This window comes from Eptatretus burgeri, chromosome 6 (genome assembly GCF_056783735.1).
Source record: "Eptatretus burgeri isolate ZD-2024b chromosome 6, Ebu_testis_v1, whole genome shotgun sequence".
Taxonomy (NCBI): Eukaryota; Metazoa; Chordata; class Myxini; order Myxiniformes; family Myxinidae; genus Eptatretus; species Eptatretus burgeri.
This window is the reverse complement of record NC_140966.1, coordinates 105,961,176-105,988,755: the sequence shown is the minus strand read 5'-3', so window position 1 is coordinate 105,988,755 and position 27,580 is coordinate 105,961,176. Positions and strand designations below refer to the sequence as shown.

The 27,580-nt window shown below is 46.5% G+C and overlaps 1 protein-coding gene across 1 annotated transcript in view; it reads right to left on the bottom strand.

Annotated features, from left to right (window-relative positions):
- The window catches only part of PARPBP (PARP1 binding protein), a 266,632-nt gene that overhangs the window by 104,158 nt on the left and 134,894 nt on the right, over positions 1 to 27,580 (bottom strand). The window contains exons 5-6 of the mRNA XM_085886544.1: positions 25,661 to 25,825; positions 751 to 905 (exon numbers count right to left, since the gene is read on the bottom strand). Coding sequence (XP_085742670.1) covers positions 751 to 905; positions 25,661 to 25,825 — 320 coding nt within the window. The remainder of the gene's footprint in view (positions 1 to 750; positions 906 to 25,660; positions 25,826 to 27,580) is intronic.

The window sequence follows — 27,580 nt, the reverse complement described above, 5'->3', positions numbered from 1 at the left end:
AAAGGGAGAAAACGCACACGCGCGCGCGCGCACACACACACACACACACACACACACACACACACACACACACACACACACACACACACACACACACACACACACACACACACGTCTTTCTCTCCCAGATATTTTGGCCAGATATGTCAAATTATCAGGAAATACTCATCGTGCTGACTGATGATCGATTTGGCAGTTGAAGGATATTGGAAGAATCCCTGCCTCTTTCATCTCCTTGTTCGTTTATCCAAATCCTGGGTTTGCTCCGAACCAAATTAGGCATCAACTATTTAATACATATGCACGGGGATGGGAATGCCACCATTTTGGTTGCATAATACATAGATACTCCCATAAATGAACACCGTGCCCATAACATTAATACCCTTCATGTAAAGTTCCTCCACAAACCTTACCCGGATTGGAAAAAACAAACAAATCCAAAGAAAACAATCACTTCATCAAAATTAAACTGGTCACGCAACGAAACACACATTAAGGCAATGAAGTAAATCCATAATTCAGCTGGTAGCCATCACTGTTAGAACCACAGATGAAGCGAGTACAAATGTGCACAAGTCACAATTAAAGTGTGCCTAATTCTGGGATCGAAGTGAGCCATGCAAAAACACTTCCTGTGATGTATTTCTGTCATGAGACGGAACCAGGTGTGGGCACACCAAAATGGAGGTACAATTAAACCAGCAACACTGTTGTACAATGGTGGGTGTTATTGGGTGACAAGTATACCGTGGGCTCGGTGCCTCGCCCAGGATATCCGCTAGGCGATCGAGAAAGTGTACGAGGTCGGTCAGGCCATGCATATGCTTTCGCAGGGGGTCCGTCTCACGCGCCGCGAAGATCTTCCCACCCAGCTCCAGCCGCCGCACAAAGGATGTGGCTGCCTAGGAGGGCCGAAGACAGATGGGTTGAGTGGGGGAAGAAAAATCACTGCATCAGAGGTTTACACATTTGCACAAACAGCTCCACGTAAAACACAGATATGACATCTGAGGAGTTAGTAACATGAGGACTTTGGCCATCCATCACTGGTGAGCAAAAACCACTTTCGAAACACTGGCAAGTTACACAATTACATAACCTTATCCTCGAACGTGATCTTTTGTCTCTCAGGCTTCATTGTAACATAATTTTAAGACACGTAAATGATGGTGTGAAATATAACACCCATCCACTTCAAATCTGACACTCGAAAGGCCTTCCTTATTGCAGCAGTACTTTTCATCGAAACCGTTATGAAGGCAACATCTACTTGACATTTACTAATGATGCAAGGCGATCTATGTGCGCCTCATCCAATGTTCTGTTGTTTAGCTTTTACTTGACCCTCAAAAGCTTGGCTGGGGAATGGTGTGGGGACAGGGGGAAAGTCAGTGAACAAATGACAAATGGGCTAAGATTTGGACAAAGGTAAAATAAAAACAGCACACCTTTACCCTTATTTTGGGTTAGGGTTAGCTTCTGAACACTAACACAATGTAATCAGCAGTTTACTTTGAGGTGAGCTATGAAAATGTAAAACCAAATTACATTGTGAGCAAATGCACACAATCTCTTCCAAAAAAGAAGAATAATAATAATGGCCACGGTTCAGACCTTCCCATCAAACTCCCCCATCTCTTTACACACTCCATTTACCCTCATTTTTGCTCCTTTCGCATTCTCTACACGTACAGATGGCATTCTGCATTTGCAAAGTAAACAACCGTCAAATTTACTCGTTCCGTTCTCACTTTCCACAAACAAATCGCATCAAACCCCTGGCAAGGCAACCACACACCTTCGTCGGAGAGAAGGGAAAACAGTACACGATAACACCGTAATATCAAACTGCCGATCACAACTTGGGCACCCCGTGGAACCACCCACATGCACATCGACCAAAATGATCACTGACAACAAAGGGAAGAGAAAACTCCCAGCGTCAGCCAATTTAAGGAGAAAAAGACAATAAAAGAGCCCCAGCATGCCTATAAACTATAAGAATGTTGGGCAAAAAAAGATTATTAAAATATAATTTTGCAACAATTTACGATCTGCTTTCTTGGCAGACAAGTTGATCACCCAGAAGGGCTCCCGTTGCAACCAAATGAAGAAATATATATGTACATGTATACGTATGTATGTATGTTTGTACATGTCAAAAATACAAGACGTTTCTCGTTTCACACGATTGTGGAGAACAGGAACACCTGATGAAAAAGTCACCAGTGAAAGCAAAAAGTATTGATGTATATTTCACGAGCTTTTCTCCATTTCGGAGAGGTTGTGCACATATGGCAATACCTTCAAACCCTGTCAGGCACGAGGCCGAGCTTGCAACCGGACACGATTACATGTCACGTATTCAGCACATTTCTGTCTAAAATGCGAAATAAAATGAAGCAGAAATTAAAAACACAATTGCGTTACAGCCTGTGTAACTATACTCAGCTGGGGACGGTGAGAATGTCCGCACGCGGACGGCTTGGCCTACAGTTTCAGCACCAGATGAAGGTAGTAAATAGAGCAGCGGCAATAAAAATACAAAGTTGCAATTGCTAAAACTGAGCGGGGCCTTTTTTTCTTGTACTATCCAAAATCCATAATTGTAATTTATGTTTTCTTTCTCTCACGATGACGTCTGAAAACCTGTGATGTCCAAAATCAAAATCAAGTCGTAAAAAGAAACCCCCCTTCACCACCTCGCCCATGTAAAAAGGAGAACTTGCGGAAAAGGAAAACAAAATTCTGTGACTGAGCACATGACTGATGAAGGACTAAAGAGTACAACACGTGACTCTCAGACCTAAGTATGGATCGGAATTGAAGGACGACATAAAAGTGAAGAAGCTCATGTCGTTGGAAGTAACATTCATGAAAACAAAAAAAATTAGAGAGTGCATAGAACATGTTACCCCATGCAGTATTGAAGTACATACTTAAATTTCAATAAAAAAATGGTTTTATAGATCGTTTAAAAAAAAAAAAATTAGGAAGTTTAGCGCTCCTGAAACAGTCTTTTACACCATCCTTATCTTCTTCTTCTTCTTCTTCTTCTTTCAGCTGCTCCCGTTAGGGGTCGCCACAGCGGATCATCCGTATGATCCGCATAGTGATTTGGCACATGTTTTACGCCGGATGCCCTTCCTGATGCAACCCTGGTCGCCTCTTACGACACAGGGATATGGTACACCTATTTTAACCGGGGTACCATCCTTATATACCACGTTATTTAACATGTCCATTAATTTAACATATTTAACATTTAACATGTATGACTAAATGGAAGGGTTTTGAAAGTGATAAGGTGATTTGTTTTCTCGAGTGTTCAAGTATATAATTCAATTTAAATAAAATAAAGATTGTAAAAGTCGTATAAATAAATTAATTCCAGAATTTAATGCCGTTGACGCAGTGTTAATCACACCACCCAATATAGCACGTCACATTAGTTATTCGTGCTTGTTGTTTGTGTCCTTTATAACATCATGAAAAAACAGTGAGTTTCCTGTTTCAAATCATTTTCAATTTTGTTTCACTGGTGGTCAGGCAGACAGTAAAACAAAATGTATCTCACTCCGTGCGATCAGGAGAAACTCAGAGATAAAGGTTTTTTTTTGCAGATATTTTAAAAAAATCTGTGCACAGGATTAAAAAATATATATATATTTTTGCAGTCTCTATCTCTACTGTTAAACGGCAGGTTTTTTTGTGATTCATGTTCTGATTTGTGTTTAAAATAAGCATCAATTTAAATAAGTTGTTGCTTGATCATAAACTGACGTTTGAGGAGACAGACAGACAGACGGATATTGCTTAACCCCACTTTACGATTCACATGGTAACTAGAACGGTACTCGGTAGAGCACATAACTCTGCCAGGCTGAACAGTTTATGTTATCTGTTGTATGCCACTGATAGGCTGGATCTGCATCTGGACCTCAACCAAAATGCAATCGGCTTGTTCTCGTCATCTACCCAACTCATCCACCAAGTTTTGTCCGAATCCATCCATACTATTTGAGATATCATGCAACATATACTTTTTGGCCCAACTCTCAATGCTGAAAAATCATTTTTAAAATTCTGGTGTCCGGATCCGGATCCTCAAAAAAAAATCGAAACAATTTGTTCTTTTCACACACCCAACCGATCCACAAAGTTTCGTCCGAATATGTGCATAACCTTTTGAGATAGCCTGCTCACAAAGACAGACAGACAAACAAGGGTGAATACGTAACCTCCATCCACCTTCAGTGGCGGAGGTAATTATAAACGCTCAACACTTCAAACAGAGACGACCTTAACGAGTAACTAGTCTGTACTTGCATTAGAGTTCTAGGACTACACTTTAAATCAAATTTTGAACACATTACACATTCTTGAGGAACCAGTCATCACTGATTCAAGGCATGCATCTCAGGGGAAAAAATCAAAATGAAATAAAAAAATCTGACGGATTGTAATCTCGATGGAAAACCACAGCCTGATAACATTTTGCCCGAAAACTTGTGCGCTGACAAAGGAGCATCGTGGTGAAATTAAACCACTGCCTTAAGGACTTTAATGTTGATGCAGAGACTCACGGAAGAGATGCATGATTGATTGGTCGGAGTTGGCCATTGATGGAAATACTGAGTGGGGATGAAAGACGATCTTTAACACTAACGTCGATTGTTTAATAATTGTTTGTCATCCATTAACTATTAGATAAATCGAGGGTCCCTCACACGATCTTGGTCAAGAAAGGTCATTCAGCAATGTGTGTGCGGTTTCACCCTCTGTGTCTTTGCTAGATTTTCTTTTTGTATACAGAAATCTAGGCTCATGGAGGAGTTAAACGGTAGAGGTCAACCAGTTCATAGACTGACAGAGGATCAAAGGGGTACTGGGAGACAAAGACATCGCACATGAGTGGATGAATGGCAGTAAGGAAAGAGGCAAAGAGAGGGGTGTGTGTGTAGAGGGGGGAGGGGTGGGGGGGGGGAGGGGGGTGGTTGACCGAGGGTAGGAGAGAACAGGGCTGGGTAAATGAAAAAGCACGAGGTGATGATGGGCAGTATTCTTCAAATAAGAGACAACAGACAGGTTGTCGGTTCAACAGACAAGACAATAGAGGGAAAATAAATGGAGGTGAGCATTTTGTAATTGGTTAGGGCAATCAGGTGTGAAATTTTGTAAGAACACATGCGATGTGGGTGGGATAGGGGAAGATGGAGGAAAGAGAGGACATGAGGATCAGTGATGCCAAAAGTGAGGCAGTAGAAAATAGAAAGAACATATGGTTGTTGAGGATTACAGTGCCAATGCCATCAAGATCACATGCAGATGAAGTGTCAAAACTGACGAAGAACTCCACAACCTTGTTGATAGCATAGTCCATGTGCTTGAGAAAGCAATCTGTGATGGTGGAGGGATTGGAGACATTGGTCTTTTTAGGAACTAGGGAGTATTAAGATATCTAGTGGTGTCCAGCATGACATAATTTAATAGAAGTGAAGGTATAAAAGAGGAATGTGCGCAGAAGATGGACTTGATGAACCGTCATCACGCTTGGAAGGATGATGAGAAAAGGTTCACCACTTTCTTCACCACTGGAAGGTTCACCACTTTCTAGGTGGTGAACGCAAGCCAATTTTTCATCAATGCCTTGCCACATGCCTCAGTCTATCAAAGTTGAGATGTTGAATAGGACAGTTAAAGTTCTGAAGGAGTGAATTGGTAAAGGAAATAAAGCAGTCTGTTGAGGAAGGAATTCTTAGAATTGATGTCAGGAGCTACGAAGAAAATATAGAATGATAAACAGAGCAGATAATAATCTGCCTTGCTGAATTGCCATACACGTCGGAACATTGGCTGTTCTTTGAAGACAGGCAAGGAGATTAACACTTTCATAAGGAATGATCAGAAGAGCCAAGAAGGGGTGGAGGAGTCGGACAGGCTTAAGGGGAAGTTTTGCACAACTAAATCTCACAAGGAATGACTGCCATTTGTAGAGATGGGAGAAGGAAAAGAAACAGACTGAGTAAGTGCAGATGTTTTCCAAAAGGCCTTGGCTGCAACACTGTGGACTGGATTTTGAGGACTGACCCGCAGCCAACTGGCATGCTGACAATTGAAGTCTACATGGATTAGAAAGCAAAGACTAGGGTGGTTGGACAGCAGAATGTAAATGTCTGAAATAAGAGCCTCATAGATAGAGTCAAAATCTGAGAGATAATAAAGATGGTTAATCGAGGGACACACAGCCATAAATATTCTGGTGTTGGTAGGGGAAGGAGAATAGGGGCTGTGGAGAAGAGAGTTGTGAAAAATATGTACCAACATGACCACCAGGAAGAGAGCTGGGACTGTCAAAGCACAGAGGGGAGTAGCTATGGAGGGAGAGATAAATCAGAAACATGTTGCAAAATAAATTTTTCTGTCAAACAGATAATGTCAAAGAATGCAGAAGCGACTGGTGGGATTGGAGCTTTTGGGAAGAGAGGTGGGGTGGGTGGGTGTATGGTAGAGGGAGTTGAAGAGGTATGAGCAGGAGGATGGAATATACGAGAAGGGACGAGGGCAGGAGAGCAACTGACGTGGTGGGGCGGGAGAGCAGAGCAGAGCAGAGCAGAGGTAGTGGGGCGGGAGAGCAGAGAAGAGCCGACATGGTGGGGCAGGAGAGCAGAGCAGAGCCGATGTGGTGAGGTGGAGAGCAGAGCAGAGCCGAATTGGCGGTGTGGGAGAGTAGAGCCGACAGGGTGGGGCGGGAGAACAGAGCAGAGCCAACATGGTGGAGTGGGAGAGCAGAGCAGAGCAAAGCCGACGAGGCGGGGTGGGAGAGCAGAGTAGAGCCGACGTAGCAGGGCGGGAGAGCAGTGCAGAGCCAAAGTGGTGGGGCGGGAGAGCAGAGCAGAGCTGACGTGGTGGGGTGGGAGAGCAGAGCAAAGCCGATGTAGCAGGGCGGGAGAGCAGAGCAGAGCCAAAGTGGTGGGGCGGGAGAGCAGAGCTGCAGCGGGGTGGGAGAGCAGAGCAGAGCAAAGCCGATGTGGCGGGGTGGGAGAGCAGAGTAGAGCCGACGTAGCAGGGCGGGAGAGCAGAGCAGTGCTGACGTGGCGGGGCGGGAGAGCAGAGCAAAGCCGACGTGGGAGAGCAAAGCCGACGTGGCGGGGCGGGAGAGCAGAGTACAACAGAGCAGACATGGCAGGGCGGGAGAGCAGAGCTGAACCGACGTGTAAGGGTAGGAGAGCACAGCAGAACCAGGAGAAGAGAGCGGAGGGAGGGCAGGAGAGCAGAGCCGAGTGTGGAGGGGCAGGAGAGCCGATGGGGTGGCGCAGGAAAGCCGAAGAGGCAGCGCAGGTAAGGCAATATGGCAGAGCATGAAAGCCGATGGAGCGGCGCAGGAAAGCTGATGTGGCAGAGCAGGAAAGCTGATGGGGTGGCGCAGGAAAGCTGATGGGGCAGAGCAGGAAAGCTGATGGGGTGGCGCAGGAAAGCCGATGGAGTGGCGCAGGAAAGCTGATGGGGCAGAGCAGGAAAGCCGATGGGACGGTACAAGAAAGCCGATGGGGCGGCACAAGAAATCTGTTGGATGGCGCAGGAAAGCCATTGGGGCGGTGCAGGAACGCCGATGGAGCAGCGAAGGAAAGCTGATGGGGCGGCGTAGGAAGGCCAAAGGGGCGGAGCATGAAAGCCGATGGAGTGGCACATGAAAGGCAATAGGGCAGAGCAGGAAAGCCGATGGGACGGTGCAGGAAAGCTGATGGGGCGGCACGAGAAAGCTGTTGGGTGGCGCAGGAAAGCCGTTGGGGCGGTGCAGGAGAGCAGATGGGGCGGCGAAGGAAAGCTGATGGGGCGGTGCAAGAAGGCCGAAGGGGCAGAGCATGAAAGCAGATGGGGTGGCGCAGGAAAGCTGATGGGGCGGTGCAAGAAGGCCGAAGGAGCAGAGCATGAAAGCAGATGGGGTGGCGCAAGAAAGCTGTTGGGTGGCATAGAAAAGCTGATGGGGCAGCGCAGGAAAGCCGATGGGCCGGTGCAGGAAAGCTGATGGAGCGGCGTAGGGGCGTAGGAAAGCTGATGGGGGTCATGCAGGAAAGCAGAAGAGGCAGAGCAGGAAAGCCGATGGGGCGGTGCAGGAAAGCTGTTGGGTGGCATAGAAAAGCTGATGGGGTGGCACAGGAAAGCCGATGGAGCGGTGCAGGAAAGGCAATAGGGCAGAGCAGGAAAGCCGATGGGACGGTGCAGGAAACCCGATGGGGCAGCACGAGAAAGCTGTTGGGTGGCGCAGGTAAGCCGTTAGGGCGGTGCAGGAAAGCTGATGGGGCGGCGAAGGAAAGCTAATGGGGCGGCGCAGGAAGGCTGAAGGGGCAGAGCATGAAAGCCGATGGGGCGGCGCAGGAAAGCTGTTGGGTGGCATTGAAAAGCTGATGGGGCGGCGCAGGAAAGCCGATGGAGCGGCGTATGAAAGCTGATGGGGTGGTGCAGGAAAGCCGAAGGGGCAGTGCAGAAAAGTCGATGGAGCGGCGTAGGAAAGCTGATGGGGTGGTGCAGGAAAGGTGAAGGGGTGGAGCAGGAAAGCAGATGGTGCGGCGCACGAAAGCTGTTGGGTGGCAAAGAAAAGCTGATGGGGTGACGGAGGAAAGCTGATGGGGCGCTGCAGGAAAGGCGATAGGGCAGAGCAGGAAAGCTGTTGGGTGGCGCAGGAAAACCATTGGGGCGGTGCAGGAATGCTGATGGGGTGGTGCAGGAAAGCCGATGGAGTGGCGAAGGAAAGCTGATGGGGCGGCGCACGAAAGCTGTTGGGTGGCAAAGAAAAGCTGATGGGGTGACGGAGGAAAGCTGATGGGGCGCTGCAGGAAAGGCGATAGGGCAGAGCAGGAAAGCTGTTGGGTGGCGCAGGAAAGCCATTGGGGCGGTGCAGGAATGCTGATGGGGTGGTGCAGGAAAGCCGATGGAGTGGCGAAGGAAAGCTGATGGGGCGGCGCAGGAAGGCCGAAGGGGTGGAGCATGAAAGCCGATGGGTGGTGCAGGAAAGCTGTTGGGTGGCATAGAAAAACTGGTGGCACGGCGCAGGAAAGCCGATGGGCGGGTGCAGGAAAGCCGATGGAGCGGCGTAGGAAAGCTGATGGGGTGGTGCAGGAAAGCAGAAGGGGCGGAGCAGGAAAGCCGATGGGGCAGTGCAGGAAAGCTGTTGGGTGGCATAGAAAAGCTGATGGGGTGGCGCAGGAAAGCCGATGGAGCGGCGCAGGAAAGGCAATAGGGCAGAGCAGGAAAGCCGATGGGATGGTGCAGGAAAGCCGATGGGGCGGCACGAGAAAGCTGTTGGGTGGCGCAGGAAAGCCGTTGGGGCGATGCAGGAAAGCTATTGGGGCGGCGCAAGAAGGCCAAAGGGGCGGAGCATGAAAGGCAATGGGGCGGCGCAGGAAAGCTGTTGGGTGACATAGAAAAGCTGATGGGGCGGCGCAGGAAGGCCGAAGGGGTGGAGCATGAAAGCCGATGGGGTGGTGCAGGAAAGCTGTTGGGTGGCATAGTAAAGCTAATGGGGTGGCACAGGGAAGGCAAGAGGGCAGAGCAGGAAAGCCGATGGAACAGAGCAGGAAAGCCGATGGGGCGGCATGAGAAAGCTGTTGGGTGGCGCAGGAAAGCCGTTGGGGCGGTGCAGGAAAGCCGATGGGGCGGTGAAGGAAAGCTAATGGGGCGGCGCAAGAAGGCCGAAGGGGCGGAGCATGAAAGCCGATGGGGCGGCGCAGGAAAGCTGTTGTGTGGCATAGAAAAGCTGATGGGGCGGCGCAGGAAAGCCGATGGGATGGTTCAGGAAAGCCGATGGAGCGGCGTATGAAACTGATGGGGTGGTGCAGGAAAGCCGATGGGACGGTGCAGGAAAGCCGATGGAGCGGCGTATGAAAGCTGATGGGGTGGTGCAGGAAAGGCGAAGGGGCGGAGCAGGAGAGCAGATGGGGCGGCGCAGGAAAGCTGTTGGGTGGCAAAGAAAAGCTGATGGGGTGACGGAGGAAAGCTGATGGGGCGCTGCAGGAAAGCTGTTGGGTGGCGCGGGAAAGCCATTGGGGCGGTGCAGGAATGCCGATGGGGCGGTGCAGGAAAGCCAATGGAGTGGCAAAGGAAAGCTGATGGGGCGGCGCAGGAAGGCCAAAGGGGTGGAGCATGAATGCCGATGGGGTGGTGCAGGAAAGTCGATGGAGCGGCGTGGGGAAGCTGATGGGCCGGTGCAGGAAAGCTGATGGAGCGGCGTAGGAAAGCTGATGGGGGTCATGCAGGAAAGCAGAAGAGGCAGAGCAGGAAAGCCGATGGGGCGGTGCAGGAAAGCTGTTGGGTGGCATAGAAAAGCTGATGGGGTGGCACAGGAAAGCCGATGGAGCGGTGCAGGAAAGGCAATAGGGCAGAGCAGGAAAGCCGATGGGACGGTGCAGCAAACCCGATGGGGCGGCACGAGAAAGCTGTTGGGTGGCGCAGGTAAGCCGTTGGGGCGGTGCAGGAAAGCTTATGGGGCGGCGAAGGAAAGCTAACGGGGCGGCGCAGGAAGGCTGAAGGGGAGGAGCATGAAAGCCGATGGGGCGGCGCAGGAAATCTGTTGGGTGGCATAGAAAAGCTGATGGGGCGGCGCAGGAAAGCCGATGGAGCGGCGTATGAAAGCTGATAGGGTGGTGCAGGAAAGCCGAAGGGGCAGTGCAGAAAAGTCGATGGAGCGGCGCTGGAAAGCTGATGGGGTGGTGCAGGAAAGGTGAAGGGGTGGAGCAGGAAAGCAGATGGTGCGGCGCACGAAAGCTGTTGGGTGGCAAAGAAAAGCTGATGGGGTGACGGAGGAAAGCTGATGGGGCGCTGCAGGAAAGGCGATAGGGCAGAGCAGGAAAGCTGTTGGGTGGCGCAGGAAAGCCATTGGGGCGGTGCAGGAATGCTGATGGGGTGGTGCAGGAAAGCCGATGGAGTGGCGAAGGAAAGCTGATGGGGCGGCGCACGAAAGCTGTTGGGTGGCAAAGAAAAGCTGATGGGGTGACGGAGGAAAGCTGATGGGGCGCTGCAGGAAAGGCGATAGGGCAGAGCAGGAAAGCTGTTGGGTGGCGCAGGAAAGCCATTGGGGCGGTGCAGGAATGCTGATGGGGTGGTGCAGGAAAGCCGATGGAGTGGCGAAGGAAAGCTGATGGGGCGGCGCAGGAAGGCCGAAGGGGTGGAGCATGAAAGCCGATGGGTGGTGCAGGAAAGCTGTTGGGTGGCATAGAAAAACTGGTGGCACGGCGCAGGAAAGCCGATGGGCGGGTGCAGGAAAGCCGATGGAGCGGCGTAGGAAAGCTGATGGGGTGGTGCAGGAAAGCAGAAGGGGCGGAGCAGGAAAGCCGATGGGGCAGTGCAGGAAAGCTGTTGGGTGGCATAGAAAAGCTGATGGGGTGGCGCAGGAAAGCCGATGGAGTGGCGCAGGAAAGGCAATAGGGCAGAGCAGGAAAGCCGATGGGATGGTGCAGGAAAGCCGATGGGGCGGCACGAGAAAGCTGTTGGGTGGCGCAGGAAAGCCGTTGGGGCGATGCAGGAAAGCTAATGGGGCGGCGCAAGAAGGCCAAAGGGGCGGAGCATGAAAGGCAATGGGGCGGCGCAGGAAAGCTGTTGGGTGACATAGAAAAGCTGATGGGGCGGCGCAGGAAAGCGGATGGGACGGTGCAGGAAAGCCGATGGAGCGGCGAATGAAAGCTGATGGGGTGGTGCAGGAAAGCCGAAGGGGTGGAGCATGAAAGCCGATGGGGTGGTGCAGGAAAGCTGTTGGGTGGCATAGTAAAGCTAATGGGGTGGCACAGGGAAGGCAAGAGGGCAGAGCAGGAAAGCCGATGGGACAGAGCAGGAAAGCCGATGGGGCGGCATGAGAAAGCTGTTGGGTGGCGCAGGAAAGCCGTTGGGGCGGTGCAGGAAAGCCGATGGGGCGGTGAAGGAAAGCTAATGGGGCGGCGCAAGAAGGCCAAAGGGGCGGAGCATGAAAGCCGATGGGGCGGCGCAGGAAAGCTGTTGTGTGGCATCGAAAAGCTGATGGGGCGGCGCAGGAAAGCCGATGGGACGGTTCAGGAAAGCCGATGGAGCGGCGTATGAAAGCTGATGGGGTGGTGCAGGAAAGCCGATGGTACGGTGCAGGAAAGCCGATGGAGCGGCGTATGAAAGCTGATGGGGTGGTGCAGGAAAGGCGAAGGGGCGGAGCAGGGGAGCAGATGGGGCGGCGCAGGAAAGCTGTTGGGTGGCAAAGAAAAGCTGATGGGGTGACGGAGGAAAGCTGATGGGGCGCTGCAGAAAAGCTGTTGGGTGGCGCAGGAAAGCCATTGGGGCGGTGCAGGAAGGCCATTGGGGCGGTGCAGGAATGCCGATGGGGCGGTGCAGGAAAGCCAATGGAGTGGCAAAGGAAAGCTGATGGGGCGGCGCAGGAAGGCCAAAGGGGTGGAGCATGAATGCCGATGGGGTGGTGCAGGAAAGTCGATGGAGCGGCGTAGGGAAGCTGATGGGGTGGTGCAGGAAAGGCGAAGGGGCGGAGCAGGAAAGCAGATGGGGCGGTGCAGGAAAGCTGTTGGGTGGCAAAGAAAAGCTGATGGGGTGACGGAGGAAAGCTGATGGGGCGCTGCAGGAAAGGCGATAGGGCAGAGCAGGAAAGCTGTTGGGTGGCGCAGGAAAGCCATTGGGGCGGTGCAGGAACGCCGATGGGGCGGTGCAGGAAAGCCGATGGAGTGGCGAAGGAAAGCTGATGGGGCGGCGCAGGAAGGCCGAAGGGGTGGAGCATGAAAGCCGATGGGTTGGTGCAGGAAAGCTGTTGGGTGGCATAGAAAAGCTGATGGGGTGACACAGGAAAGCCGATGGAGCGGCGCAGGAAAGGCAATAGGGCAGAGCAGGAAAGCCTTAGGGGCGGAGCAGGAAAGCCGATTGGGCGGCACGAGAAAGCTGTTGGGTGGCGCAGGAAAGCCGTTGGGGTGGTGCAGGAAAGCTGATGGGGCGGCGAAGGAAAGCTAATGGGGCGGCGCAAGAAGGCCGAAGGGGCGGAGCATGAAAGCCGATGGGGCGGCGCAGGAGAGCTGTTGGGTGGCATAGAAAAGCTGATGGGGTGGCACAGGAAAGCCGATGGGACGGTGCAGGAAAGCCGATGGAGCGGTGTATGAAAGGTGATGGGGTGGTGCAGGAAAGCCAAAGGGGCAGTGCAAGAAAGTCGATGGAGCAGCGTAGGAAGCTGATGGGGTGGAGCAGGAAAGGTGAAGGGGCGGAGCAGGAAAGCAGATGGGATGGCGCAGGAAAGCTGTTGGGTGGCAAAGAAAAGCTGATGGGGTGACGGAGGAAAGCTGATGGGGCGCTGCAGGAAAGGCGATAGGGCAGAGCAGGAAAGCTGTTGGGTGGCGCAGGAAAGCCAGTGGGGTGGTGCAGGAATGCCGATGGGGCGGTGCAGGAAAGCCGATGGAGTGGCGAACGAAAGCTGATGGGGGTGGCGCAGGAAGGCTGAAGGGGTGGAGCATTAAAGCCGATGGGGTGGTGCAGGAAAGCTGTTGGGTGGCATAGAAAAGTTGACGGGGCGGCGCAGGAAAGCCGATGGAGCGGCACAGGAAAGCTGTTGGGTGGCAAAGAAAAGCTGATGGGGCGCAGCAGGAAAGGCGATAGGGCAGAGCAGGAAAGCTGATGGGGTGGGGCAGGAAAGCCGTTGGGAAGGCGCAGGAAAGCCGATGGGGAAAAAGCCGTCAAGTTGTGCTACACATCACATGCCAGCAGGAACAAAATCTTGGAAAATTTTTCGTCAATGATTATTTGATAGTTTTTTGTGCTTGAATAAGCCTTGGATACACCTCGTGTGAAAGTTCGCCATTCCGATATTATGTAATGTTGTGTAGAATGAGGGACTGCAGGATAGGTCAGTTTGTAGAGTATTTTCCTCTGAACCATATATGCCTGGATTTGTTGTGCTTTGGACCCGAACCTGAAAAACCCATAATAAAATTATCTTCCTGGTGTCATACGTGCAGTGGCATCAGGAAATACTGCATCTCATGTGACATCCTTCTCATATGTACTGTATACAGTGCAAGCATGCCATCCTTCGGACGGTGATGTCGAACTGACTGTCCGGTCTACAATTAGCCTGGGTCTGTCAAAATTCCCCAGTATCTCTTGAAAACAAGGACGGCCACTGTGCATCATTCTTGTGTCGAAAGCACAGTTTTCACACATTCTGAGTCCTCGATTTTGATGCCACATTATGCGATGCCACAGAGAGACGACATTTTCTGTGAAAACATTGACCTCTGAACCCACAGATGACTGCTGCATATTACTTTGGTGAATCTGGTGTGTCAAAAGCTTGTCATGCCATGGTCCCATTGCAAATTTTCATTGTTTGCAAATGGTGTGCCACCCAGGGTTTTCACAAGTCCAGGAGCAATTCATAGATGTTTGTGCACATGTTAGTGTGAAGACTGCTTTGAAGAAAATTCATGTAGAATGACCAGAAAGTAAGGAAGAGAGAGAGTGATATCTTCAGAATTCTTTGAGTTTATGATACATTCATACATCAAAAAAACAAACAACATACTGTCCTGACAAATTATAAGCAAACTCCCACGATAAATAATACCAGTATTCGCCAACATGTAATAAACCAGACAAAAAATCTGTGTCATGCAACCTGGGTCAACAGTTGAGGACCCTGGAATCATGATCAGCCCTTTACTCTCAATAAGACTGCCAGGGTAGGCAAACAGTGATTAACACATGCATTTACATGCGGTATCCACTCGCATATGCATGTAAAAACATAAAACTCCTCGGTCAGCAAGAACACCAAAGAACTCATAAGATGGCACCAATATACTCAACATACCATCACTTCCAGATCATCAGCACAAATAACCCACAAATTTGGCTGCTGCTACGACTACGACGACGACTACCACCACCACCAACAACAAGAAAAACACTTTGGTCAGTAAACGGAAGAACAATTACAGAACTCAATTCAGGAGCAAGACCAATTACAATTACAGACTAGTTCAGGGGCCAGCCCATTTGCAAAACTCAATGTTCCTGTTCCACGCAGAAGCCTTTCCTGTTCCCGCAAACCAGGCTTGCAGGGTGGGCGCTTAGATTGATTAAAAGTGAAAATAAACTCTCAGCATCTTTACATAAAAGCTCTCTTGTTGTACTTAGTTTTGGGGAAGGTAAAACGCTCAGCAAAAGGTTGTCCTGCCCAAAAGCAAACTCACTCACGCAGTGGCCAACTCACGGAGCAAATAAAACAACAAACTGGGTTCCATGCACATTAACTAGTTCTCTGCACGTCTCAGCTGCATATATTCCTTTGACTCATTTATCCCTATTGTTCTACAGTACACCCGTTAGAGCTGCCCATGTAATGAGACCTAAACATTTACTATCTACTACAAGTTAACTAAGGGTAGATCGAAAACCGTTCCCCTCCGCAACAGAGCAAATTTTCTCCCACCTTGTGAGTGAATACAATAAAACAATCAACGACAAACTACCCCCCCCCTTTTCCCACCGAGATCAAATTATCCATGTTTCTCTGCCACATTGATTTCATGCATAAATATTGATGAATCTTTGGGGAGGGGGGAGAGGGATGTAAGGAAAGCTGTGCTGGCAATGAAATCTGCACAAATTAGGGCACAAGGGTATGATTAAACTTAACCCCCCCTCCCCAAAAAAAACATTTGGACGAGAATTTCCTTCGTCAGCAATTTTGAAACTTCACTCTTTCACATCCCTGCTGCGTTGCTAGTTCGCTGAATCCGATGAAAGACCCCCGGCTTAAATGGTTCACGGAGTAGGCTCCTGGAGCGATGGGCGTCCAAACGTCCATTCAGCACGTGCCCGGCAGCAACTCGTGCGCAGGGAGTTGGAATCAATCATGTCGCGTGTTCAGCTGCTAAACGATGCGTGCACTCGCTAACACTTCGTGACGAATATAAATGGGATGATGGCCGTACGGCTGCCAGCAGGAAACTTTTATTCCACTTGGAGTGGGTGCTGCACAAGCCCTTCCCAATGGACGTGCAGCTGTAGTTTTGGAACAATTAGTGAGCAGGCAAAGAGCTTACCGTCGTCTGGTAATTCTCACAAAGATCAAAAATGGATGGTGGGGAGACTATCAATTTGAATGTGATTGTTGTAGATCAAGGGACAAATCAGGGTAAGCAAGATAACATGGCCTCCATCAGAAAGTCCCCAAAGCACAGAAATTAACTCCCTGCACAATTTTTACCTGCAAGTGTTGGGATAAAGAAAAACTCTTCATCTTGGCAGCTTTCACCTTGGAGTAGCCAGCATTCCAACTCCTTCGTCAGCATTACGGAATCGGAAAATTGGTGAAAGTGCAAACCCCACAGGTTTGTCATGTGGACTGGCAAAATTCAACAACACCCCGCATCTATACTCTGTCCTGGAGTTGAAAGACGTGTGGCCGTGGAATATCCGGGTACGCAGGGTAGTCGAGGATTTCCATCATTCGGATCATGCAAACGTTCCTCTGTGGCTTATGTAGCTTATGTAGCTTATTCTAATGCTGGAATAAGTTTATTGGTTCACGTGAACCAGGGAATGAATATAAACAAGAAGACAAGACAGTGTGACATATTGCAAAAGTGCAATGATGGGCGATATTAAAGACTCCGGGTGAAAAAGCTCTCATTTATGTCAAACCAACATGGCAAAAATCACCTTTACAGCAAGCTAAGTTCATTGTGCTCGCAGAGGATATTTCCCACAGACATGGGTGGGATCAGGGCAGAAGGTTTGGACAAAACCAAAAAACTCACTTCCTCAGTAGGAAGCTCGCTCAGCAGTTTCAATCGTATTTACACAGGCCTTACTTCGCTGTGCCATCGGGCAGAGGGAGAGACAGAAGCAATTCCTGCAGTGTTTGTCCACTTTTAACTTGCTCTCCTGCTCTCCCTACCTCTCCCCACCATTTTCCTCACTCAACCCGTGCTTCCCCCTACCCCAACCACGCGCTCTCCCCAAGTCCCTTCTGTTTTGCTTACTTGGCCTGCCACACAATGTCAAACTCCTGTGGGGCAGAATGAATCTTAAAAAAAAGGAAGCCATTCTTGTGGTTCCAGCAAGGGGCACTGCATCTCAGATCGTAAACTCTTTTGGATGGTGGTAAAAGCGAGCTGTATCGTCTTGTTGAAGTTGTGAACTTCAAATATCCCAATTCATCTTTCAAAAACAAACAAACAAACAAACAAACAAACAGGCAGTCATAGACTGGTACTTACGAAATCGTCAACTTGACCTCTGACCTTGTCTAATAAAAGCTGTCTCGAGAGAACGTAGCGACGCAAACCAGAAGTTTCTACGATGATTCTGTACCAAACCATCAAAAATCGAATGTTTTGGATGTTTGACCTCACTGTGACCTTGACCTTTGACCGATTTGGACCAAAATATAATCAGCACTTGCCATCACCCTCCTGAATCACGTGGTTTAATTTGACATTGGTAGCTTCTTCCGTTCTCGAGTTATCATGCCTACAAACAAACAAACAAACATACAAACAAACAAACAAACAAACAAACAAACGGAAGTCATAAATATACTTACGAAATCTTTAGATTTCGTAAGTAACAACCAGAAACGGAAGTCATCAATATACTTACGAAATCTTTAGATTTCGTAAGTAACAAACACACAAACAGAGGACGGAAGTCATCAATATACTTACGAAATCTTTAGATTTCGTAAGTAAAAACCTCGGCCATTGTGCATACGTATCCTCACATAAATCCCAATTTAGGCGGAGCTGTACAATTAATTGTCACTGTCTAAAGCAGGTGGGATTGAATGTGAAACAGGCAGGCTTGGCCAAATGGCTTTCAACATATATAATTATTTTTCTAGTTCTTACCAAAATAAAAATGTAAACCTATGTAATCTGGCTTAACTCGGTTCATGCAATGACAGCATTAGATTAATCTTCCCAAATATTTACAAAGAAGGAAATTAAATTTCCAGGGACAAGAATTAAACACATCTTCAAAAGTTCAACATGACAAACAACAAAATACAGTGGCCTGCAAAAGTATTCACCCCCGACCAATAATTCCACTTTTTGATGAATTATGAATTTTGGATAAAAAAATTTTTCCAAATGACCTATTTTATTCATTACTTCAGAGATCAAACTAAACATTGTTATAGTTGAAGGAGGTTGCATATCAGGAATACCTGAAAAAACATGTATAAATCAAAATCCACTGGTTGTATAAATATTCAGCCCCTTCCGTCAGTACTTGGTGGAAAGCATCTTTTCCAGAAATGACTGCAACGAGTCTTGTTGGGTAGATCTCTACCAACTTTGCACAGTGAGATAGTGAAGTGTTTGCCCATTCTTCATGTGAAAATTGCTCTCGTTCTGCCAAGTTTGATTGGGATCGTCGATGGACTGCAATCATCAAGTCTCACCATAAATGTTTAATTGGGTTCAAGTCAGGATTTTGACTGGGCCACTCAAGAACATTTATTATCTTCTAATTCAGCCACTCCAGTGTGGCTTTAGCTTTGTGCTTCGGATCATTGTCCAGCAGAAATGTGAATCTCGGACCCAGGTTCAGATTCATGGCTGACTCGGGCAGGTTTTCATTAAGGATTCTTTCATCAAGGATCCTGTACTTTGCATCATCCATTGTCCCTTCTATCCTGACAAGCTTTGCAGTCAGGATGGTGTTCATTGGGTGATGTGCAGTTCTGCTTGTGCCAGACGTAATGCTTTGAATTTAGTCTGACCACAAAACTTTTCTCCACACACCTGCAGTATCATTAAGATGCTTTTTCATAAACTCCATACAAGCATTTAGATGCGTATTTTTTCATCATGGCTTCTTTCTTATCACCTGTTCATAGAGGCCAGCCTTGTGAAGGGAATGGGATGTTGTTGATTGACGAACACTGACCCCCATCTTGGACATAGAGCCTTGCAATCATTCAAAGTCATTGTTGGATTCACAGTGACATCCTGCACCAGTTTCTTGCTTGACTGGCTGCTGAATTTGGATAAGTGACCTGATCTGGGTCAAATGTGGGTGGTATGATAAGTCTTCCACTTCTTAATGATGGATTTCACTGCACTGAAAGTGATAATGAGTGACTTTGAAATCTTCTTATAACCCTCTCCTGAACGGTGCTTCTCCACCACTTTATGTCTGACTTCATTGGAAAGCTCATTAGGTCTTTATATTTGCCTTGTTGGTCGACTAAGAGAGTTGCAGCTTTAAACTCCGCAGATAAGTGGGGGAGATTAATTTTAAAGTTAAACCACTGATTACATACAGGTGAAACCTACTACACTTATTTTGTAACCTTTCAAACAAATAATTTGCTCCTGAAGTGATTTGGGTTATTCGCGAAAGGGTTTGAATACTTATGGAACTGAGAATCATCTGATTAGTCTCTCTTAATCGAACTTATTTACATTTTATCTGCGATTTTTGTGCACCGCTCCTTCCCAATTTCATATCTAGGCGATGCATGACGTCATCGCCAGGCACCGAAGGAAGGGAGTACTCGGTTTTTACTCCATTTGTTTGTTTTCTTTCTTGTTTGTCCGAGTGATACCTCAGCCATCCTTTGAGCTCGGAACCTGAAATTTGGGATCAAACGTGAAGATGTGTTTTGGTAAACACCATATTTTCTCTTTTTTTTGATTGATCACGATATTAATTATTATATTAATTACTTATTCATTTTCTTTCTCATCTGGGCAATATCTCAGGTACCCTTTGAGCTAGGAAGCTGATATTTTGGCATGGCAGTGAACAAGTGATTTGGCTATAAAGGGTATTTTTGATTTATTGATTCATCAATTAATCAATAAATTATTCATTTTTCGAATAATTACTTTATTTTGAAAAAGTTACAGATATCGGATGAAACAGTGGTGGTTTTGGTATGCTATTAGCTAAATAATTATGAAATATATTTTATGATTATTGTTTATAAATTTCAATTATGCAATTAATCAATTAATCAATCAATTATTGCACACCGCTCCCTCCCAATTCCGTCTCCATGTGCTGCATGGTGGGAATACCAGGCGATGAAGGTGCCCCGGCAATGTCACGCGCTGGAGGATATGTTATTGATTTGGTATGGGGGTGGTGTACTTTGAATGTACATCTACTTATTAGATTTATTGCTTTGGAGTAGTTTGTGAGGACTCCATGTATTAAGTTTGATTGGAAAGAATCATGAAATAAGCTCAAGTGGCATCAAAATGTGAAAACTTTGGAGAGGGGTGAATACTTTTGCAGGCCACTGTAATTTGCCTCAAGTTGCTGTCACAATAACTACTCTAATCAAAGGGTGAGAGGAAGGGGGGAGAGGGGATGACACGTGTGGCGGCATGGGACCACCCTGAGGGAAGTGAGCAGCAGCATGGGATTTCCCTGTACTGAGGGACATGAGTGGTGGTGTGGAGCAACCTCTTGGGATGCATGTGGTTGTGCGGGACCCCACTGAGGGACATACACAATGGTTGGGCTGGCCCCAAAGGACATGCGTGGCAGTGCAGGCCTTCTTACTCCAAAGAGCAGGGCGGTGCGGCCAGCCCAGAGGGATGTTTCCAACTCAAGGGACATGTGTGGGGGCGTGAGCCCACCCGGAGAGACACATGTGGTGGCGTGAAACCACTCCAAGGGATGTGCACAGTGGAGCAGGCCTGTCCGTGGAACACACATGGAAGTGTGGTCTCTCCCGAGGGATATGCATGGCAGAGCAGACATGCCCCAAGGAACGCATGCGGCAATCAGAGCTATACTCATGGGACACACACAGCATTCACACCATTTTGTTGGCGAGCATAGCATTTTGACCGAGTGGATGGACACAACAGTAATGAATAAACAAAATTAATCCAGCAAAAAAAAGGGTAAAGGAAAGTGGGGGGAAAAGCAGAAACACAAAGAGGTGTTCAAATCGCATCAAAAAATCTTCCATTCCTCTCAAGGCTGGAACTACTTAACTGAACTTGTTATGGTGCCAACAAGTCATGCCATCCCTTCGCTGAGAACCAACCCTGGACAGATTGCCACATTGTCGCAAGATACTGTAGCACTATGCAAAGAAATTTAGAATCTGGGAAGAGAACTGACACACAATTAGATATTTTTTGAAATGCAGACTTTCGAGATAAATATGAACCAATGGAAGCTAATTATAAATGGGACACATATGTTCAACTCCCTCTGAAGGATGGCTTAATCATGTGTGAAACACAGTCCCTCCCTGGAATGGCTCTAGGGTGACAGTTCAGTCAGTTAAGGAACAAATCCCTGACTGGACGCTCAAAAGCACGTGCATTACACCACAGCTGTTATATCAGCGCACATATGCAAACCGATGGTCTGAAAAATCCATCACAAATGAAGAGAAATTGTGGAGAAAACAAGAGCGTTTGTTAGAATCGCTTTCACCGACTCAGGCATAACAAAATGACAGATAAATAAAAAAATCACAACACCCCTTTGGTTTATTAGTTTTGGATGAGGAGAGAAGGAAAATGGAAAAGCCAAGGCCTGTAAGATCGGATAGCCTGTTCAATGTAAGGTGCGTGTGTCAAATTTCTTTGCATTTACAAACACAGATGCATCATCATGTGTGCTAACCACAAATGCACACAAGTTAGAGCCTCGGTTTTGGTAGAAGGAGGATGAACGTAAGAAGGGTTCTTCATCAGCTTGTTTTCCCCATATTACACAATCAAATTGGAAACGAGGGAGCTTTCCTTTACCGACCCTGATGGCCAAAATATCGTTATGCTCGGCTGGTTGTGGGTGGAGGGGGGGGAGGGGGTATTTTCCCACACTACTGCCTTCATTTACACCCAAAAACATTGCAAAGATTTTGGCAAAAGTGGATATCCATCCATGGATGACAGTTTTTCAACAAATGGTGCTCATTGCTAAACTCCTGCCATCAAGCGAAAGATAGAGTCAGAGTAAATGAAAAGGGGACTCAATCGCTGGCAGAAGCTTACACATTATATCGTCATCAAATGTGGCAGTAAGATGCTGGGAAAAAAAAATATATATATATATATATATATATATATATATATATATATATATATATATATATATATATATATATATATATATATATATATATATATATATATATATATATATATATATATATATATATATATATATATATAAGGCGCTGCGAGGAGTGATGTAAGGGACACATCGGCCATTTTGGAATTAATGCCATGTAGCACTATTTTAATCCTTACCCTGGTTATCCTGGATATATCGGCTGGTTCATTTTCAAGATATATCGGCTGGTTCATTTTCAAGATATATCGGCTGGTTCATTTTCAAGATATATCGGCTGGTTCATCTTAAAGATATATCGGCTGGTTCATTTTAAAGATATATCGGCTGGTTCATTTTAAAGATATATCGGCTGGTTCATTTTCAAGATATATCGGCTGGTTCATTTTCAAGATATATCGGCTGGTTCATTTTCAAGATATATCGGCAGGTTTATTTTCAAGATATATCAGCAGGTTTATTTTCAAGATATATCGGCTGGTTCATTTTCAAGATATATCGGCTGGTTCATTTTAAAGATATAATCGGCTGGTTCATTTTCAAGATATATCGGCTGGTTTATTTTCAAGATATATCGGCTGGTTCATTTTAAAGATATAATCGGCTGGTCAATTTTCAAGATATATCGCCTGGTTAATTTTAAAGATATATCGGCTGGTTCATTTTAAAGATATATCGGCTGGTTCATTTTAAAGACATATCGGCTGGTACATTTTAAAGATATATCGGCTGGTTCATTTTCAAGATATATCGGCTGGTTCATTTTCAAGATATATCGGCTGGTTCATCTTAAAGATATATCGGCTGGTTCATTTTAAAGATATATCGGCTGGTTCATTTTAAAGATATATCGGCTGGTTCATTTTAAAGATATATCGGCTGGTTCATTTTCAAGATATATCGGCTGGTTCATTTTCAAGATATATCGGCAGGTTTATTTTCAAGATATATCAGCAGGTTTATTTTCAAGATATATCGGCTGGTTCATTTTCAAGATATATCGGCTGGTTCATTTTAAAGATATAATCGGCTGGTTCATTTTCAAGATATATCGGCTGGTTTATTTTCAAGATATATCGGCTGGTTCATTTTAAAGATATAATCGGCTGGTCAATTTTCAAGATATATCGCCTGGTTAATTTTAAAGATATATCGGCTGGTTAATTTTCAAGATATATCGGCTGGTTAATTTTCAAGATATATCGGCTGGTTCATTTTCAAGATATATCGGCTGGTTCATTTTCAAGATATATCGGCTGGTTCATTTTCAAGATATATCGGCTGGTTCATTTTCAAGATATATCGGCAGGTTTATTTTCAAGATATATCAGCAGGTTTATTTTCAAGATATATCGGCTGGTTCATTTTCAAGATATATCGGCTGGTTCATTTTAAAGATATAATCGGCTGGTTCAATTTCAAGATATATCGGCTGGTTCATTTTCAAGATATATCGGCTGGTTCATTTTAAAGATATAATCGGCTGGTCAATTTTCAAGATATATCGCCTGGTTAATTTTCAAGATATATCGGCTGATTCATTTTCAAGATATCGGTTGGTTCATTTTAAAGATGTATCGGCTTGTTCATGGGTTTTGCCCTTTCCAAAGGAGAGGGTATTGCATTTGGGTCCGTTTATTACTTGCAAAATCAAAAATTTTTCAAGTATATTGGTCAGTCGATTTTGTGATTCTGTCTGTCTGTCTGTCTGTCTGTCTGTTTGTCGCCTTCAAGCCACAATTTTAAGCTGATTTTAATGAAACTTCACCACATGGTAGAGTTTTTCAAAAGGAAGAAGCCTATTGTTTTTGAGGTCAAATCGTCAAACGGTCAATAACTTCGGCGGTATTTCTAAAATCCTCAATTTTCATTCGATTGACATGAAATTTGAAGAGGATATATATATTTCAGGTCAATTAATTCAACCAACTAATTATTTTTTAAGCTCAACATAGACCAAAAGGTCAACACAGTTCCAATGTCAGCAACTAAGGTGGTATTTCCAAAATCCTCAATTTTCATTAGATTGACTTGAAATTTTAAGAGGATTTGCATATCAAGTCACTGAATTCAACATGGACCAAAACGTCAACATAGGCCCAAGGCCAACTAAGATGGTATTTCCAAACTCCTCAATTTTCATCCGATTGACTTGAAATTTGAAGAGGATATATATTTCAGGTCACTGAATTTAACGAGCCAATTATTTTGGAGGTTCACATCAGCCAAAAGGTCAACATCGGCCGAATTTCTCAAATTGTCAATTTTCATCCGATTCACTTGAAATTTGAAGAGGAGTTGCATATTTGGTCATTGAATTCAAATTTGAGGTCAAATTTGTTTTAATGGATTTTGCAAGTATGATGCTCTGCACGACGTCTTCTTCTTGTTTGACTGTTTGTCCGCACAGAACTTTCGTATTTTTCTCCACAACCTGTTGCCGGATTGAGACAAATTTTTCACCATTGGTGTGACTACTCATGTAGAATGTTTTAATGATAGTTGTGACGTCATTAGTCACGTGGTGTGGCAGCCATATTAGAAAAACAGAAAAACTTTGGATCTCTGTATCTCTGAAACCGCACCAATGAAAAAAATTGAAACTTGGCACATAGCAAGTACTCCTCATGGGGAATGAGTGTGATTTTTTTAATGACATCATAGGTGCCTTCGTGATGACGTCATAATTGCAAATGTAGATGGCCACATCCGATCAGTATGAAAATTTTTGAGGGTCATGTAGGGATAAAATGGTCCACAATTTCTTTTTGTCATCGGTGATGTCGTCAGTCAAGTGATTTGGCAGCCATATTGTCTCCTTGTTTTTTTAACCTTCAAAAATCTTCTTTTACGACATGGCTGAAGCAGTCATCACTGCCAGCATTTATAAAGTGGCAGTTCTAATTATGTCTCCTATTAATTACGTAACACACCAGTACACATATGCCACACAAAATGCACCACACAAAACAAGTCCTGGCAAGGGTCTGCAATCTCTGATTGCTCATTTTTTCTTTTTTTCGTGTTTAGTATCACTGCCCACCCGCCTGTGAAAAAAAATCTATATTTTGGTGAAACGGCTGTTTCTATGGATCGTATCATGTAAATTGTTCAAGATTGTGCCGAGGCACACGGTGAAAATAAATAGGTGAAAATGCCATTTGTTGTTTGTCAAATTTGTGCCCCTTTTGTGCAAAATGTGCCCATTTTCACCACACCAGTGACCTGCCCATTTATGCTTCCAGCTCGGGATCTGATATAGTTATCTAGTTCCGTACACCTCTCCTCCAAGAAAAATGAAGCTTTGGGTAAGTTTTTGCAAGGAAGCAATGAAAATATAGATTGCAGGCTAACAGGTCACAATGATCCACGTGATCTCAAAACAAACAAGAGGTTAATATAATCATCAATGATATGCACAATAACTTGGATTATGATGGATTGACAAGCAGAACAGAGGATGGGTTCAAAATAAAATAAAATCAGATGGTGAGTGAATTAGAGTTAGATAACTACCAAATAGAAAAGTGATAACAAGCAGCAAGCAAATAAACAAGTGACATATCAATGCCGATGGCAGACGCACCAAGAAAAATGAAGTATCCTCATTTCGAGCTGCATGTTTCAGGGTGGTGAAGGCCTGAGAATCAAGACCACGCTCAGGAACATTGAGAACCACAGCCAGAGAGAGGTCATCTTTTGTATTCACCAGAAGGCCCATGTAAGCACAAATAACCCGCCGAGCCACAGTCTGAAAACAAAAGAGGAGGAAGTCATTGTGGTGGTGGTTGTGATAGTGACGGTAGTGATGGTTGTTGGAGTGGCATTTTCTGCGAATGACAGAAGCATCCAATTGTACATCCTTCACAGCTTGAGAATAAAAAGCAACTTCCAAAAAAAAGTTACAATGGTCAAAACCAGCGGTGGATCAGACAGATTATGTGCAGGCAGATGCGTTCTGCTTTTCACAAGAGCCACGCTACACATGTGGCAAAAGACAAACAAAAATACCACGGCAGAGTTTGTCATCTGCTATACAAAAACAAGCGCGCTGAAGGTCGGGCCGATATTTCCAGCACGCAATGGGTGCTTGGTCCGGCCACAGATGGGTCATCAAGCCCGGGTGGTGAGCGGGATGTGCTGTGTGTGTCTGCCATGCATTTTGTCATAAAGATTTCTGCGAATAAAGAGGGCAAAAGGTTTCAGGCAGCGAGCTTGACAGCAAGCCAAAGCCAAGAAATGCTTCCAATACGAGCTTTGCGATCTTTCCAAAATGCAGTGAAAATAAACGAGTCAACACATAAAGGATGACTTAAAGCTTCGAATCGGCATCGGGTGCAAAATAACCGAGTTGGAAATAAATCAGTCAATGTACACAAAACATAATTCGAGGCAATTTCTCAGAACAGCGAGGAAGCCACAGTCAAGTCCGTGCCAATAAGTCACTGCTGAACTCTCCTTCAAGTTGATGGATGCTACAAATAAATCTCCTTCCCTCACCTTCTCATGTAAGCTGACTATCCAGATCACTCATAAAATGTGTTACTGACCTGAAACGTTTCTCATAGAACATCTGCAAAATAATCACCAGTAAGTTTTTCAAAAGACCACATCGACAAGTAAATATATTGTTGTGGTTACCAAATTCGCAAACCACCATTCAGGTCCCTTAGGTGAGGTATCTCGGCAAGTATATGTGTAGTTAGGCCCAAACCCGTTGTCTAGTGGGAATACATGTCATTTATACGTGCTGCGACTCTTTAGGATAGCCGTTTTTCTTTTACTATCTTTAATTCGGACCAACCGCCATGATTACCACCACAACCACAACATCAACCACCAACCACAACGCCGCTTCACCACAACCGCCACGACCTTCACGTCACACCTCGCAACCGTAGCATCGCCACCGTTCTTGCCCCGCTGTGGGTGCCGGTGTTGGACTCGTGCAGGGCGCGCGTCGAACAGCGTGTACAAAATCACGGATTTTGTGCTTCAAAAACGGATCAAAAACGACACACGCCCACTTTTTGCCGTCCAATCGGTGAGCGAGGGGCGATTTGGCCCCGCCTCCAGGACGATCGATATATGCAAATTTGTGGATCAAAAAGCCTTCACGCCCACTTTTTCTCGGGCCAATGGGGAGCGAGGTGAAAGGTCAAAGGGAGGGGGTCAAAGGCGAAGCTACGGGGGGATAAAAGGACCGTGTTCGTCAGTCAGGAGAGTGAAGAGTCGGAGAGTCCAGAAGTGGAGAGTCGGAGAGTCCAGAGGCGGAGAGTAGGAGAGTCGGAAGCAGAGGGTCAAGACTTCGCGGGCGGTGGAGCTGCTCGTCGTGTGCGTTGGAGTCGGAACGGAGGGGACGAGCTGTGGAAAGGCGGCGACACCAGACGAGGGGGTGCTCGCGTCGTGCAGGGAGCTGCACCCGAGGGAGGCCGACAGCGCGACCTGGCCGAGGTGGAGACGCACACCAGGGATAATAAAGATCCTCTATACCCCGAGCATCAGC